The 16,150-nt window shown below is 38.3% G+C and overlaps 1 protein-coding gene across 1 annotated transcript in view; it reads right to left on the bottom strand.

Annotated features, from left to right (window-relative positions):
* Nucleotides 1-2,931: 2,931 nt before the first annotated feature.
* Nucleotides 2,932-16,150, bottom strand: part of EMB1873 (porphyromonas-type peptidyl-arginine deiminase family protein) — a 74,249-nt gene continuing 61,030 nt past the window's right edge. Inside the window, exons 10-11 of the mRNA XM_089832135.1 lie at nucleotides 3,419-3,577; nucleotides 2,932-3,317 (exon numbers count right to left, since the gene is read on the bottom strand). Coding sequence (XP_089688261.1) covers nucleotides 3,228-3,317; nucleotides 3,419-3,577 — 249 coding nt within the window. The 3' untranslated portion in view covers nucleotides 2,932-3,227. The remainder of the gene's footprint in view (nucleotides 3,318-3,418; nucleotides 3,578-16,150) is intronic.

Genomic DNA, 16,150 nt, shown 5'->3' with positions numbered 1-16,150 from the left:
CCCAAAGAGGCATATGAGAAAAAGATTATGATGCAGGATTGAAGCCCTCATGCCAGGGTTTGGCCAACAGAGGGTATTTGAGTGCTACTGTTACTCATAATTAAAATTGATTATTGTAATTTGCATGTGTCTATATATGATCAATGGTTATAATTAGTATACTTACTAATTGTTTCCCAATTGTCATCATATAATTATTGACATATACTTTTACTTAATATTTTGTATGTTGATTAAAGATTCTAATATGACTTCATAATGATGAGAAATATAAGCCTCGGCTTCATTGTCTCTTTCTCTCTATGAGATGATATAGATCAATGATCACAGCTTCACAATATTATATGATTCCACAATGGATTGATTGCCCATCTATTACATTTGATATAAGTTGATTGTATCTGCCACTTCTATTTTATCATATGATTAGGAATCAATATAACTAAGAATTGATTTTATTCTATTTTTATTGGTACTTACAATATCATCTTATTATTACTAAATACTATAATCAGGGTTTCATATAGGGGATATGATAGGAGAGGAGAAAAAGGAGGGGGATGAGGATCAAGAGAAGTAAGAGGGAGGAGGAGGAGAAACAAGAAGAAGAAGAAAGGAGAAGACAAAGAAGAAAGGGAAGAAGAAGGCGATGAAGGAGGAGAAGAAGGTTAATGAGAAGATCAAGAATTAGAACAAGGGTAAGAAGAAGAAAACACAAAACAAAGATTAAAAAATAAGGAAAATAAGGAGGCAAAGAAGAAGATGAAGAAGATGAAGAAGGAGAAGGGGTAGAAGAAGGGGATTGCACTTGGTTTTCCCTCCAAAACCTTACTATATTAAATATAAATCTTATATACCTTCTCTAAACTTTAACAAAATTTTGGTTATTAAAGAACCTTTTGTTTTTTATTAAGAAAAACAAGTTTTGAAGGGTACCTGAAACCCTGTACAAAGTTAAAGATATTCAATAAGCACTATCTCAAAAGAAACAACGGACCTAGGTGAAACAGATCACCAACCTAGCAGAGGGGCAACCCCAGTGACAAAAAAGACAATCACCAACCAACTCAAAACTTTAAAAAGCCTATCACAACAAGGGAGCATACGATTTACTCTTTGATTTAGAGCCTCCCTTGCAGGACCTGAGATTCATATCTAGAGAAGGAATAGAGGACTTAGATTTCTTTCTTTTTACAGCAGTCCATTCATCCTCCACCTTTGCGGCCTGTAGTTGCCAAAGCCCTGAAGACACTGAAGAGACAGAAGGAGCAGAAGCAACCATCACAGCTTTCTCATTTGGAGAAACCGAATTAAGTAGGCCCACAACAAGAGCAGAAGGAACAGTAGAGTCACGGACAGGAGAAAGGACAAGATCCTGACTGGCAATGAGGACAAGATCCATACCAACAGTCCGGACATCCACAGCAGCCTCAAGCAACAAAGCAGCAAAAATGATAGAATCCTAACAAGCAAAAAGGACATGATCTTGACCAGAAGACTAGACATCCTCAGCAGCCACAAAAGTGGCCGCAAGAGAAGAGCCCCCCACTGGCCCCTAAACCACATCCTGAGACTTATGCATCGTGTAGTGCTCAAAAGAGGCCCCTAACCACCAAGAAGGTGATCGCTTCGAAACATGATCATGTAGTGCTCGGAAGAGGCCCCTAACCACCAAGAAGGTGATCGCTTCAAAACATTCTTAATAGAGCATTGAGCTACCAAGTGACTTGAAATGTGACATTCCCTGCAGCGGAAGGGGATTCCTTCATAATCCAAAATTTGTGTCCAAGAGCCCCACGAAGAAGACAAGCAAATCTTCTCAAGAAGACCCTTTGAGACATCCAACTCCACAAGGATCCACGCATAAGTCGAATGGAGAATATCAAAAGTAGCTAAGTCCACAAACAGAAAATCTCCAATATTAAAGAACCTCTTGTAACAACATTGCAAAGTAAGAGTGTATATATATATATATATATGAGGAGAAAAAGTATTAAAAAACATAAAAGATGTATGATAAAACCAAAAAAAACTATGTCAAGCATCAAATCACTAAAAGAATCCTTGCATTCAACCAATGCTCCCCTTTACTCCAAAATGTAAGGGAAATAATGAGAATGGCCAACACTATTTGTGGTGTGTGTTTTGTAAAAATAATATAATAGCACTAATATATTTTGCTATCGGCATAAACATTACACCTCTTATTAGGTGCAACTGCTAGTTTAAATCAAAGTAGACATCATATCCCATCAAAATGAGAAGCACAGCAAAATGAAAACATGAAGGTGCATTACATGAAATCGACATTAACATGATTTAAAATACAATTGTATTATATTAATTTAACATAGATAATTAGGCAAGAGCCTACAACGCATTGGTAAATTGCGAGCCTCTCATCGGGGAGGTCTTGGGTTCGAAACAACTCGCGATTAACACATAATAATAATTAATCTTAATAATAATAATAAATAACCTAGGCTTCGGCCATTTACCTATCAAAAAAAAAAAATTTAACATAGATAATTGCACCTTACTATAAACTCTTGGCATAAAATAACTAAATAAATAATGATATATATTTCCATTAAATGTGTAAGTCATATTATTATATCCCAAAAAAAAAAAACAATTATTTAAATCAAAATAGACATCATATCCCATCAGAGTGAGAAGCAGCACACCAAAACAAAAACATGAAGGTGCAAATCCATGAAATCAACATAGAAATGATTTAAAATATAATCAAGTTACAATTATATTATATTAATTTAACATATATAATTGCACCTTACTATAAACTCTTGGCAGGTGAATAAATAAATAATTATATATAACACTTATCAATCTGGGTCAGAATTGAATTTGGTAAACAAGCCCCATGACAAGACAGCAAGATGCACAAGAAGACAAAGCATCAAAACATGGTAGACAAAAATTAGATATTTAATTAGAGCCCAAAATCATAACACAATACACAAAAACTGACAAGGGATTAATGGTGGGCACTACCTTCCAGTTGATGGAAATCCAAGTAAAAGGTTCAATCTTCTACTGCTTAGATGACCTGATATACAGGTGCTGTTCTAAGAAAAAATTATAGCTCAAGAAAACCCAATCATCATAAAGGCTTCTTTCTCAACATATGGAGGCACATTTCTGAGAAAGATACTACAGCATAAATAAGTCTTAGCCTTCCCATATGCCCCTTTCATGTGTTTGTGTTAAACCAAGCCAACTGGGTGTTGTTGTGTTATACAATGTATATTACCACCGGAAAGAGCAATTTCCCTTGCACCTGGTATCATTACAACCTGCACCAAATATTATACAACTATTGACATCAGTAACAATAGTTGTTCAATGCATTCACCTTCCAATCTCATGACATTAAGATTTTAACGTAAGAGCATACTTCGTGATCAGGAAAAGCTTCAGAAAGAACGCAGAAGGCATCCTTATCTCTTTCCTCATCTCCAAATGATGGAGCAACAATCCCTTTGTTTGCAATGTAGAAGTTTATATATGAAGCTGCAAGTCTGGTTCCAGAAATCCTACATTTTCCATCAAGGGCCTGGCAAAGCCACAATAAGTTAACTTTGCATTAAGAACCTGCCGCAGCTGCATTGAACTTCAATCTACCACTACACTAGAACAAAGATCATATTTCCAATTTTGCAGCACAAAATGCAATAGCATTTGAAATTTAATACTTACAGACAATAAAGATTCTATGCTAAACTTTGCATTAAGAACCTGCCACAGCTGCATTGAAATTAAATCTACCACTACACTAGAACAAAGATCATATTTCCAATTTTGCAGCACAAAATGCAATAGCATTTGAAATTAAATACTTACAGACAGTAAAGATTCTATGCTAAAAAGATAACGATACAAATAGAAGAGAGAAAGTATTAAAGTGGAATCAAAATACTTTGTAGGGATATGCCATACGTAGGTCAGTATTTTATAATATTAAATAGTGACATACAGGATCACAAGTTGAGGGAATCAAAATGAAAACTAAGGGTTTGCAAATTATAGCTTGATTATAGAAACAGAAGATTTTTGGTCCGTGAAATGTTTTGTACACTTTCCTTCACTCATATATATTATCAATTTATCAATATAGGATCATAAATGCTACCTTGGCTATGAAAGAGAGGAGATATCAACATGCAGTAAAATTCCACCTTAGGGGCATGGCACATGTAAATCAATATCTTATAAAATATAATATATTGGAATGAAACATTCAGTTAACCATATCAAGAAATCAGAAATTAGTAGATTGTCATGACCACGACCTGATTCAATTACATCTCTGTTAGAAATTGTCTCATGGCAGTAAGACTTCACAATTTCTTTCATATCCCTGCTCAGAAACTTAAGAAAGCATGAGTCAATATCGATTTGATAAGTTTTGATTAAAGATTAAAACTTCTACACGTCCAACAATACCAGCCACGTAGACAATGACCTGGTAGAACCCAATAGTAACTAAAGGCCACATGCAGATCCTAAAAAGTGACTTGTTGAGATTTCATAAGATGACTCATTAGATATCACCATCGGAATATAACATCTACGGAGATTGAGGGAACCAAACATTATCTGAAGGCCCGTCAATATTAACGAAGATAGATAGAATTACAGAAAGGTCAATGAGCAACCATCAATAATAGTTATATACTATCAAATACAATATGTTGTTGATAACATTCGAATGAGTACACAATATTCAAATAGCTCTTTATCCGATTGCTGTCAAGAGTGGATGTTTCTACTAAAGAAGGCAATCGACTCTCACCGGAGAGAGTTGAATCTGATATTACAGTATCAATGGGCCAGTTACACAGTAGAAGTGAATAAAGCATTGACTGGAAGAGTCTGTAATGGGCACCCCTGAATGTCCCAAAAACTAAACCAAATTGCTGAAAGGAATTATGTCAAACAGTTTGCATTCAACTTCTTAAAACCCTTTATAACTCTGGAAATCAAATATTTATTTGTTTGTTGTGTTTCGTGCATGGAATTGGTATCATACAACATAAACAAGAAAGAAACTACAACAATATGCAAAGTGGAAATGAACTGCTGCTAATAAAATGTTATTTTCAGAATTCATAAAACCAAATACATGGCAGATTTATCAACTCACTAATTACTTCAGCAATATTGTCATAATACTCCAGCCCATGCTTACGAACTTGCTGCTACAATACTTTGTCCTCCAATCAGTCCACTACCTTCATAATACCATTCCCTCCAAGCGGCATAAGCGTCGGACAAGTAGTGAAGAAGATATGAGCAAAATATCAAATCTACTTGTAGCCGGAAATGCAACTAAACTACCTAATAATGAAGCCAATAAGAAAGAATTCCAAAGGCCAAACCCCAAGGGAATGACGTCTAGAATGTTACAAGAGAGGATAAACGTCCTCAAATGCCAAGAACAAAGCTGCAACTCACACACCAATTTCTTCTCATATTCAACCTGTCTAATGAAGCTACAAATGCTTCCTTTTATTCTATTCCCACGGGTCCGTTCAACTCATACGGGCAATGTGGGATAAAGATGTGTAATATAAAACATATATTAAAATACCCCTTATGTCTCCTTTGGGTACACATCACCATAAAATAAATATTAAAGTAACACTTTAATATTTTACAATTAAATTAGACGTTACTTTAATAAAACTTCAGGCATTAAAATGTATTAGCAATCGGACTCCGAATAATGCGAGTGATAGCTCATCGGAAAGCTCTCACCGAGGAGTATCGAATCCAATCACCAAAATTGACCTGCACTGTGTCCTGTCGACTTACTAAAAATAGTAAGTATGCCTGAAACTGAGTAAATCAACTTCGTTTTGGCCCAAACTGGAAATGACTAGGCCAAAACACTCCAAGATCCCATTAAACCCTTCGTTAGCCCTCGGGACCATGTAAAACAAGGCTAACGCACACACACTTGGTCAACTGCTAAAATGGGGACATTACAGTCCGCCCCCCTTGAAATTGCTTGTCCTCAAGCAATCTCAGTCCAGCCTACTGAATAACCTGCTCACTCTCCCATGTAGAATCTTCCTCCGGCAGATCTTTCCATCTGACCAAATACTCCTTCACTATCCTATTTCTAAGCTTCCTCTCTCTGGTATCCAAAATAGCCTTAGGTACTAACACAAGCTTCCCCTCCTCATCCAAAGGGGGTAAAACTGCAGAAGGCACTACACTCTGACCAATGGCTTTCTTAAGCCTAGACACATGAAACACATTGTGCACTCGATTGCCCTCTGGAAGCTCAAGCTCATAGGCGACTTTGCCCACTTTGCGAATCACCCTGTAGGGACCATAGAATCTAGGTTTCAAATTTTCAGCTCCGCTCTTCTTGAGCGATGACTGTCTATATGGTTGTAGCCTCAAGTAAACCATATCCCCTACCTCGAAACTGCGCTCTATTCGGTGCTGATCAGCATACAATTTCTGTTGATTCTGGGCCTGTTGTATATTCTCTTTGAGCACTTTCAGGATGTCTTGACTATCCTGCAATAAGTTTTTGGCTTTGGGCACTCTACTGTCCCCCAAAACTAAATCCATGAAGCTAGGTGCTTCATAACCATAGAGTGCCATGAAAGGAGTCATCTTGATGGACATATGATAAGTGGTGTTATAACAATACTCTCCCATATGCAACCATCTGATCCAAGCCTTTTGTTGTGTAGTTACATAGTTCCTCAAATATCCTTCCACCCATTTATTCACAATCTCTGTTTGCCCATCTGTTTGCGGATGATAACTAGTGCTAGATGTAAGATCTGTACCACACAACCTAAACAACTCTTGCCAAAAAACACTCATAAACTTACTATCCCGGTCGCTGACAATGAATCTGGGCAACCCATGTAACCTGAATATCTCTTTAAAGAAAACATCTGCCACCTGTGTTGCTGTGTAAGTGGACGGAATAGCAATGAAGTGAGCAAACTTCGTCAAGCGGTCCACCACCACATAGATGCAATCCCTTCCCTGCACTCATGGTAAACCAGTGATGAAGTCCATCGAAATACTTTCCCATTTCCTATCAGGAATGGGCAAGGGCTGTAATAAACCTGCAGGAAATGTGTGTTCTCCCTTATTCTGTTGACAAACCACACACTCCTTGACATACCTCTGAACATCATCCTTGAGCCCTTTCCATGAAAACCGCTCTCGGATCTGCCTGTAGGTCTTGAAGACCCCCGGATGTCCAGCTGTGGGTGCATCATGAAATGCCTTCAGTATCGCCTCTCTCAAATGTGATGACGGAATCAAATAAACCCTGTCCTGAACTCTGATCAATCCATCTATCACCTCATAGCGATCATCCTGTATGGTACTTGAAATCAATCCAGAAGCCCAAGCATCTCCGACATACTCTTCTATAATCCGATCTCTCCAATCTCCTGAAATCTCTGCCAAAGCACATAAGTGAGGTCTCCGAGATAAGGCATCAGCCACCACATTTTTCTTACCTTTGACAAACTCTATGTCAAAGTCATAAGCCTGCAATTTAGTCACCCATTTTTGTTGCCGGTCATTAAGATCACGCTGGCTCATGAAGTATTTAATACTGTTGTGATCAGTCTTGATCACAAAACGTCCACCTACCAAATATGATCGAAATTTGGCCAATGCATGCATTATGGCCAACATCTCCCGGTCATAGACAGAATAACTTTTCTCAACTCCTCGGAGCTTCCTACTCTCAAATGCAATGGGATGCTTCTCCTGCATCAATACTGCTCCAATCCCATCACTTGATGCATCACAATGAAGCTCAAAAGGCTTCGTGAAATCCGGTAGAGCTAGAACTGGACATGAAGACATTACCTGCTTGAAATGCTCAAAACACCTCTGTGCTGCCCCTGTCCACACGAAGGCTCCTTTCTTGGTAAGATCTGTCAAGGGTGTAGCAATCTGTGAGAATCACATAAACCAAAGAATCCCTTAAGCTGTGTAAGGTTTGTGGGAGTAGGCCATTCTACAATAGCTCTAATCTTTTCGGGATCAACCCGAACGCCATCTGCACTAATGATATGCCCCAGGTAAAGGAGCTCAGTCATGCCAAACTCACATTTAGATCCCTTGGCATACAATGACTCTCTCTCCAGAATAGATAACACCTCCTCTAGATGATGTAAGTGCTCCTCCCAGGTCTTACTGAAGACCAAGATGTCATCAAAGAAGATCAACACAAATCTCCTCAGCTGCTTCCTGAATACCTGGTTCATACAACTTTGAAATGTAGCAGGTGCATTGGTTAGACCAAATGGCATAACCATGAACTCAAAGTGGCCATAGTGACATCGGAAGGCTATTTTCTCAATGTCCTTTGCTCTCATCCTGATCTGATGGTATCCGGATCGCAAATCAATTTTGGTGAAGAAGCATGCCCCATGCAACTCATCAATCAGCTCATCAATCCTAGGAATGGGATACCTGTTTTTAATTGTTTTCTTATTCAGTGCCCTATAATCGATGCACATGCGCATCGTCCCATCCTTCTTCTTTACCAATACTACTGCTGAAGCAAAAGGGCTCTTACTGGGCCTGATATGCCCCATCTCCAACAAATCCTTAATTGCCTTCTCTATCTCATCCTTGTGTTTCTTAGGATGACGATAGGGAGTAATCATAACTGGATTGGCTCCCTCCTCGAGCTCAATAACATGTTCCATCCCTCTGTCAGGAGGAACCCCATGAGGAATATCGCCAAATACTTTAGCGTGTCTATCAAGTATCTTCTGGACATCTAGTGGATGACTCTTTTCTTGTGGCTCTGGTGAAGTTGGCATAATGTGGCACTCTGCCGCCCACTCTATGTCATCATGACGAAAAAGTCTCTGCATTCTCCTCAAGGACACTACTCTGCAACCTCCATCTGAAAGCCCTCTAAGTACCACAGTTCTGCCCTCATGCTGGAATCTCATCTCCAATTTCGCTAGATTGAGTGTGAACTCAACTAGTGAAGCCATCCATGTCATGCCGAGGATGACATCATAATCTCCCATGTCCACAACATAGAACTCATCCTCCAACTCGTAGCCATCTCCAAACCTGATGCGAAGATTAGATATCTTCTGAGTGCATAATAACTTATCACCGTTAGCCACCATGACTCTAAACCCATCATGCTCCTCTGTCTGTAACCCTCTCCTGGCTACCAACTGTGCATCTATGAAGTTATGTGTAGCCCCAGTGTCAATAAGAGATATCACTTTCTACCCCTGGATAGTACCCCTGGCCTTAAATGTGATTGCCTTTTGGGCCCCTGTCAAGCGTGCCAACGATCTATCATCCTTTGGAATGTTGCTCTCCTCTATAGTGTTACCCTCATCTGAATCGGAGTGTTGATCCTCCCCTTCTGACTCTGACTCTTCTGCTGAAAAATACTCCGTTTGATTTGCCTTAGCCTTGAGAGAACATTTATGAGATAAGTCCCAAGGCTCTCTACAATGGAAGCACAGCTTCTTCTTTCGAAGTTCATTCAAGGTTCATTATCTAGTCCTTTTGATCCTTCTTTGGGTTTGCTATACTCTTTCTGAAATGATTTCTTGTCTTTGTCCTTGCGGTAGGAAGAATCTGTTGAATGGTTTTTTCCTTTGTATACCGAAGGGGCTAAATCTCGTGCCTTTTTAGTTGCTTCAGCTAACGTGAGTGGATCATGTCCCTTCACCCAACCTCGTAATGGATCAGCAAGACCATCACAAAATAACACCACCAATCTCTTAGGAGAGATATCAGTAACAAGTACAGACAAGCGCTGAAACTCGGCAATGTAAGCATCCACAGAACCTGACTGTTTTAACTGTGCTAGCTCCTTGAAATGTAACTCGGGATCCTTAGTGTCAAATCTCCCAATCAATGTTTCGGTGAATTCCTCATAGGATGTAATCTGATTATGCCCCAAAGTCACCATGCCATGATGCCACCATTCATGTGCAACGCCATCCAAGTGCATAGCCGCATACTTGATAGCCTCCTCCTCAGGCATAGGATTTAGCTGCAAGTATGTATCTACCTTCTGCACCCAAGCTCGTGCAGTCATCTTCCCTGAAGCATCATAATAAGGTAAAGAAAGTTTTCCAACTTTCTTCCTCAGCTCAAAGTTTTGATTCCTCCCTCCTGCTTTAGGCATGTGTCTCATCCTCAAGTCCATATAATCTCTAAGAGAAATATCCGCCTGAAACTCTGGTCCACTAGCCTCCCAGTCCCTCCTGAACTGATCCTGTAACTCGGTAATCTGCGGTTCGTTTACTGGTTGAACCGGATCTCTGGGTGGAAACGTGGGTAGAAGAGGTCTTGAGCTCGTAGTCCGTGCTGGGCGTGCAACGTGCCTAAAGTTATTTGCCTCATTCCCATTGTTGCCATGTCCATTATTACCATTAATGTTATTCTCAGGACCATTGTTGTTGCCTTGGCCTTCATGGTTATTGTTTCCCCCGTTGTTATTGTTTCTCTCGTTGTTATTGTTTCTATTGTTGGCATCATCTGGATTAATATTGACACCCATCTGTCTAGCCATGAGCTGCAACATCATGTCCATTCGCCTATTCTGCTCCTGCTGCATACGCTGCCCCTGCTCTAATGTATCCAGTAACTGTCGGAACAGTACCTCCCCCTGATCTGGACCAGCATTTCTGCCTCCGCCTAATCCTGTATTCCTGTCATCTCGATCACCCATATTATTGTCCTGATCACAGAATATCTCCTCTGTGTCTATATGGTTGAATTCAATGTCCCCCTGCACGGATGTACTAGACTGTTTGCTTTGCAAGTCTGAAATCCTATTTTGTCTTGCTCTGGTATCGCGGAAATTATAAGACCCCTGTCGCATGCTCAAACATAAATGCTTAGCCTGTGTTTTTTACTTACTTTTTCCCTCTATCCGGCTGTTCCAAATTCCCTATAAGACCTCCACAGGATGGCAGGACTTATAGCTCTGATACCACTGTAATGGGCACCCCTGAATGTCCCAAAAACTAAACCAAATTGCTGAAAGGAATTATGTCAAACAGTTTGCATTCAACTTCTTAAAACCCCTTATAACTCTGGAAATCAAACGTTTATTTGTTTGTTGTGTTTCGTGCATGGAATTGGTATCATACAACATAAACAAGAAAGAAACTACAACAATATGCAAAGTGGAAATGAACTGCTGCTAATAAAATGTTATTTTCAGAAATCATAAAACCAAATACATGGCAGATTTATCAACTCACTAATTACTTCAGCAATATTGTCATAATACTCCAGCCCATGCTTACAAACTTGCTGCTACAATACTTTGTCCTCCAATCAGTCCACTACCTTCATAATACCATTCCCTCCAAGCGGCATAAGCGTCGGACAAGTAGTGAAGAAGATATGAGCAAAATATCAAATCTGCCTGTAGCCGAAAATGCAACTAAACTGCCTGATAATGAAGCCAATAAGAAAGAATTCCAAAGGCCAAACCCCAAGGGAATGACGTCTAGAATGTTACAAGAGAGGATAGACGTCCTCAAATGCCAAGAACAAAGCTGCAACTCACACACCAATTTCTTCTCATATTCAACCTGTCTAATGAAGCTACAAATGCTTCCTTTTATTCTATTCCCACGGGTCCGTTCAACTCATATGGGCAATGTGGGATAAAGATGTGTAATATAAAACATATATTAAAATACTCCTTATGTCTCCCTTGGGTACACATCACCATAAAATAAATATTAAAGTAACACTTTAATATTTTACAATTAAATTAGACGTTACTTTAATAAAACTTCAGGCATTAAAATGTATTAGCAATCGGACTCCGAATAATGCGAGTGATAGCTCATCAGAAAGCTCTCACCGAGGAGTATCGAATCCAATCACCAAAATTGACCTGCACTGTGTCCTGCCGACTTACTAAAAATAGTATGCCTGAAACTGAGTAAATCAACTTCGTTTTGGCCCAAACTGGAAATGACTAGGCCAAAACACTCCAAGATCCCATTAAACCCTTCGTTAGCCCTCGGGACCATGTAGAACAAGGCTAACGCACACACACTTGGTCAACTGCTAAAATGGGGACATTACAGAGTCGACAGGGATAGGCTACAAGAGGAATCAATAGAAGGCTAAACCAAATTGGTTATTAAGTGTTACAATGTTATTTAAACAAATACCAAGGTTATAAAATAGTCATTAATTATGGAAGGATCTAAACCACTTTCTGTTAGTTTTGAATAAGAGCGACTAGAGACAGATACATCTCTTAACATCAAGAGGTAACCATTCAGTTCTCCAAGATATATATTGATCAATACCATTCTCTCAAACAGCACTAAATAAGGAATATTGACAAGTGTCGATAGGACGAAGACTTACTTCAGAACATTCATATATCCCAAAATCTATATTAGTACATTTATATATATAAATATACTCAGCAGTATCTGGTACTGAGCAACTTACTAGTATTTACAACACACTGAGTCTCCATGTCTTCTTAATACTGAAATATATTTGTGCAGTTTAATTGCAAATAACTGCTCATGTTACATACAGCAATATGTTTCAGAGGTTAAATATGTCACTGTTAATTGTTTTAGCATTGACGATGCATACCCAACCAAAATAGGTTTTTCACCAATCAAAAATATCTCAGGGATATAAGGACGGGCCGAAAACATCCCTGAAAATCCCTAAACAACCAAAAATTTGAAATATATCATATTTTGCTGGAAATTAGTAATACTTGAAAATTCTTCAATTGTCCTAGGGGGCGTGCCCTAGACACCACCATTTTAAAGTTGCATTTCTTCAAGAAAAACAGTAATAAAAATAAATGCAGCTGCCCACACCCCTTGGAGAAAACCTAAACCTAAAAACAATATTAAGATATTCAAAATGACAAAAACAGCTCGTTCATGTCAACATGCAAATTGTGAATAGTTGGAGCTGGGGGTCTGGCTCCACTAGTGAGAGCATCCTGTGGTAAAGCATGAGGTCACAATGTCCAATCTCTCACCAGCCTACGAGGTGCCAAAGGGAGTGTTGCATCAGCATCATCGGTTATGTCAAAAGGTTTACCCAATGCATTGCAGTTTATAAGGAGACTACCCGATTCCTGCAGTCTAAAAAGATTGTGAACAGGTGAAGGAAGACCACAACTAAATGAAAACCAAGTTAAAGAAGGAAAGAGAAGTGAGCAAAGAGTAAATGAAGACCAAGTCTCTATCAGTTGAGGTTATGTTAGTTCATTATTTTTAACAAATTCTTTTGTATTGTTTTTTGTTTTGTCAAAATTTCAAACATGTAAGGGAGTTGTTTTGTTTGTTTGTGTTCTATGTTTTCACTTGAAACAATCATTTACATCCCAACCATAAAAAAAACATTTGCAATTGTCACTTACAATTCAACAAAGTAGACACAAAGAGCAGTAGTAGGAATGAAGGTAGTGAGGGTGAAGAAATTGAATTTAAACAAACATGGTATGGAAGTTCTTCAAGGAGTGTGGGTGTTTCAGGGACAAATAGTTCAGAAAATTCATTTAAATGCCCAATTGAACTCTTGAAAAAAATGCAAAGGAGCCATTTAACCCAAAAAACCCCACTTTTATAGTATGCAACAGCCATAGACACTAGAGGAAAAAAATCAAGCAGGCTCTAGAGTATGTTGTGTCATATTTGTGAGGAATAGAGGGGCAGCTACACAAGAGATTACTCCCATCTTATAGGCATAACTTGCGAAGGAGTAAAAATATGCAAAACCATAACATTAAATGAGACGGCCAAGGTGACTAGTTTACACATGGAGTGTGACACTCAAAAAAAGGAATGCCAAGGAGTCTATGCAGTCATTGTCTAGTGTGAATGCTACTACTATTGAATCTAGAAATGTTGAGCCTAGAAGTCAACGAGGGAAAAAAGGACCATCATTGTTGCAGGCATGTTTAACGTGTATTGCCATTTTTTCTATGTTAATGCTATACTATTTCATGTGGCACACTTTCCTTTTTTAAAACATATGTTCAGAGATGAACTTGTTATTGGTCCTTCATATGTTCTTGAAATATCCCTAACCGGATATTTACTAGATTTCACATTTTAACAGTATATTCAGGACTGAATATTTCAGATATATTTCGAACACAATCGAAACTAATAGAAATCGCCACAAATATTTGACTAGCTTCTTCTTGAATATTACATTCAAACTCAAATATAGGCAAATGTAATACAATAAAACCAGAAGATTCTCCACAAGATAATAACCCGTTATTTCCAAAATAACATTCAAGATTCAAGCATATAACAATGCATTACAAACCAGTAATATAAAAACCAGCAAGCTCTTATAACTTGTAAAAACCCTCAATAGGCTATATCCTTAACAAACATCAATTTGCTTTTGCTAATTAACAGTTTGATATATTGTCAAACATTTGGCAGGCAAATTATTATCACTCAATAAATAATGCTTTAAATTCACAGCCAAGCTGCTCACAATTTTAATAAATTAAGTTTTTAGCAATTTGAACAAATGAACACAACTAAACAATTCAGAAGTAATTCTATAATTGATGGCAATGTTACTAATATCCAATTTAAAATTTGACTTCTGGAAATTTACAAGAATGCACTAATGAACCTGGAAATTGACCTCTAACAAATGAAATATGGATTGCAGCTCTCAAGAAATAATCCAATTTACTCGCAAGTTCAGAAATACATGCTCCTTGCTTATAATCACAGGTGCTCTAAAACTTGATTGCTACCCTCCAATAATTGATTGCAACCTTCCACAAAGTCTGAAATTGCTGCCAAATACAAAGATGACAGCCACAGTACATTCCTCTTTAACCACGCCAAACAGTAGACAATAATGGCATTCCAAATCATAAATTCTCCAGCCACAATGAAATTCCCAGGTATAGTACGTAACAGTCAAGAAATACTATAATTTAATTAAGACAATTCTCATAATTAATTCACAATACCTCAATTGTGAATTACCAGGCACTTCTTAATTCCAAACCCTTATACTTCAGCAAGGGCAAAGAAATCGACAAACTAAAAAACTCTTCACAGGCAACAAAAAAAAATAATCAATTAGATGCTTTACTCATCAAATGTGCTCATATTTATAATCTTCAAATGGCACAAAGTTTCCCAAATGAACTTCACTTAAGAAGTTTTCCACACACAACATTAAAACATAATAAAGTGCCATTATAAACTAATTTATTAATTGCTTTTGGCTCCGACAATGACCTTTTCCACCATAGCTTCAAATCCTGACATGTAAGGCCATTGTTTCTTCTTCCCATGATTTAAAACTTTTCGTCCTAGTGCCAACAAGCTATGATACTGAGGTGACCAACCAACAACACTAACAAAAATAGCAACCTCAGCATATTTAGATGAATAATAATAATAATTCACCCGTCTAGCAAAAACAATTGAAGAAGCATCAGAATCAAAATCTAACAACATCAAAGTGATCCTGATGATGAAAGACGATGAATGAACCTAACGAGGTGACTTACTATAAATAGACACTCCCTCCAAGATTCTTGGAGCCCAAACCAAAAGCCCGAAATAAAAACTGAGAGCATCCTCCAACTCCTCTGACTCAACTCAGCTCATCGGAACCAACAAATTGACTTACTATAAATAGTAAGTCCCTCAAACGAAGCCAAAACACACCATAGGTTGTTGGCAAGCCTATAACCACACAACTAATACCCTCAAATCCTACTGTCAGCTCACGAGGGTCGCAATGGTGAACTGACCTGGCCAACTACAGGAACCTGCTAAAAATGGGGACATTACATAACTCCTAAAAATGTGTTATTGCATTATACAACAGCAATACAATAACCAGCAATAATAAATCAAATCTTAAATACAGTTTAACAGTCAGATCGGAATACTAGAATAAGAACCTGTAAGCACATATGAAACACCTGAACCGGTGTCTCCCCGGACAATGGGTTTGCGTCCACTGTCTACTGGCACGAAGGGCTATGTCCTCAAACTGGCTGAAAGATGAAGCTTTCTAAAAAACTCTCACAATAGAGAAAACTGAACTGAATCGTAAAATGAAGCATACCCAGCAATGAGCCTCT

The sequence above is a fragment of the Cupressus sempervirens genome, chromosome 5 (genome assembly GCF_028749045.1).
Source record: "Cupressus sempervirens isolate cs-2001-9-10 chromosome 5, ASM2874904v1, whole genome shotgun sequence".
NCBI classification, from domain to species: domain Eukaryota; kingdom Viridiplantae; phylum Streptophyta; class Pinopsida; order Cupressales; family Cupressaceae; genus Cupressus; species Cupressus sempervirens.
This window is presented reverse-complemented; position numbering and strand designations above follow the sequence as displayed.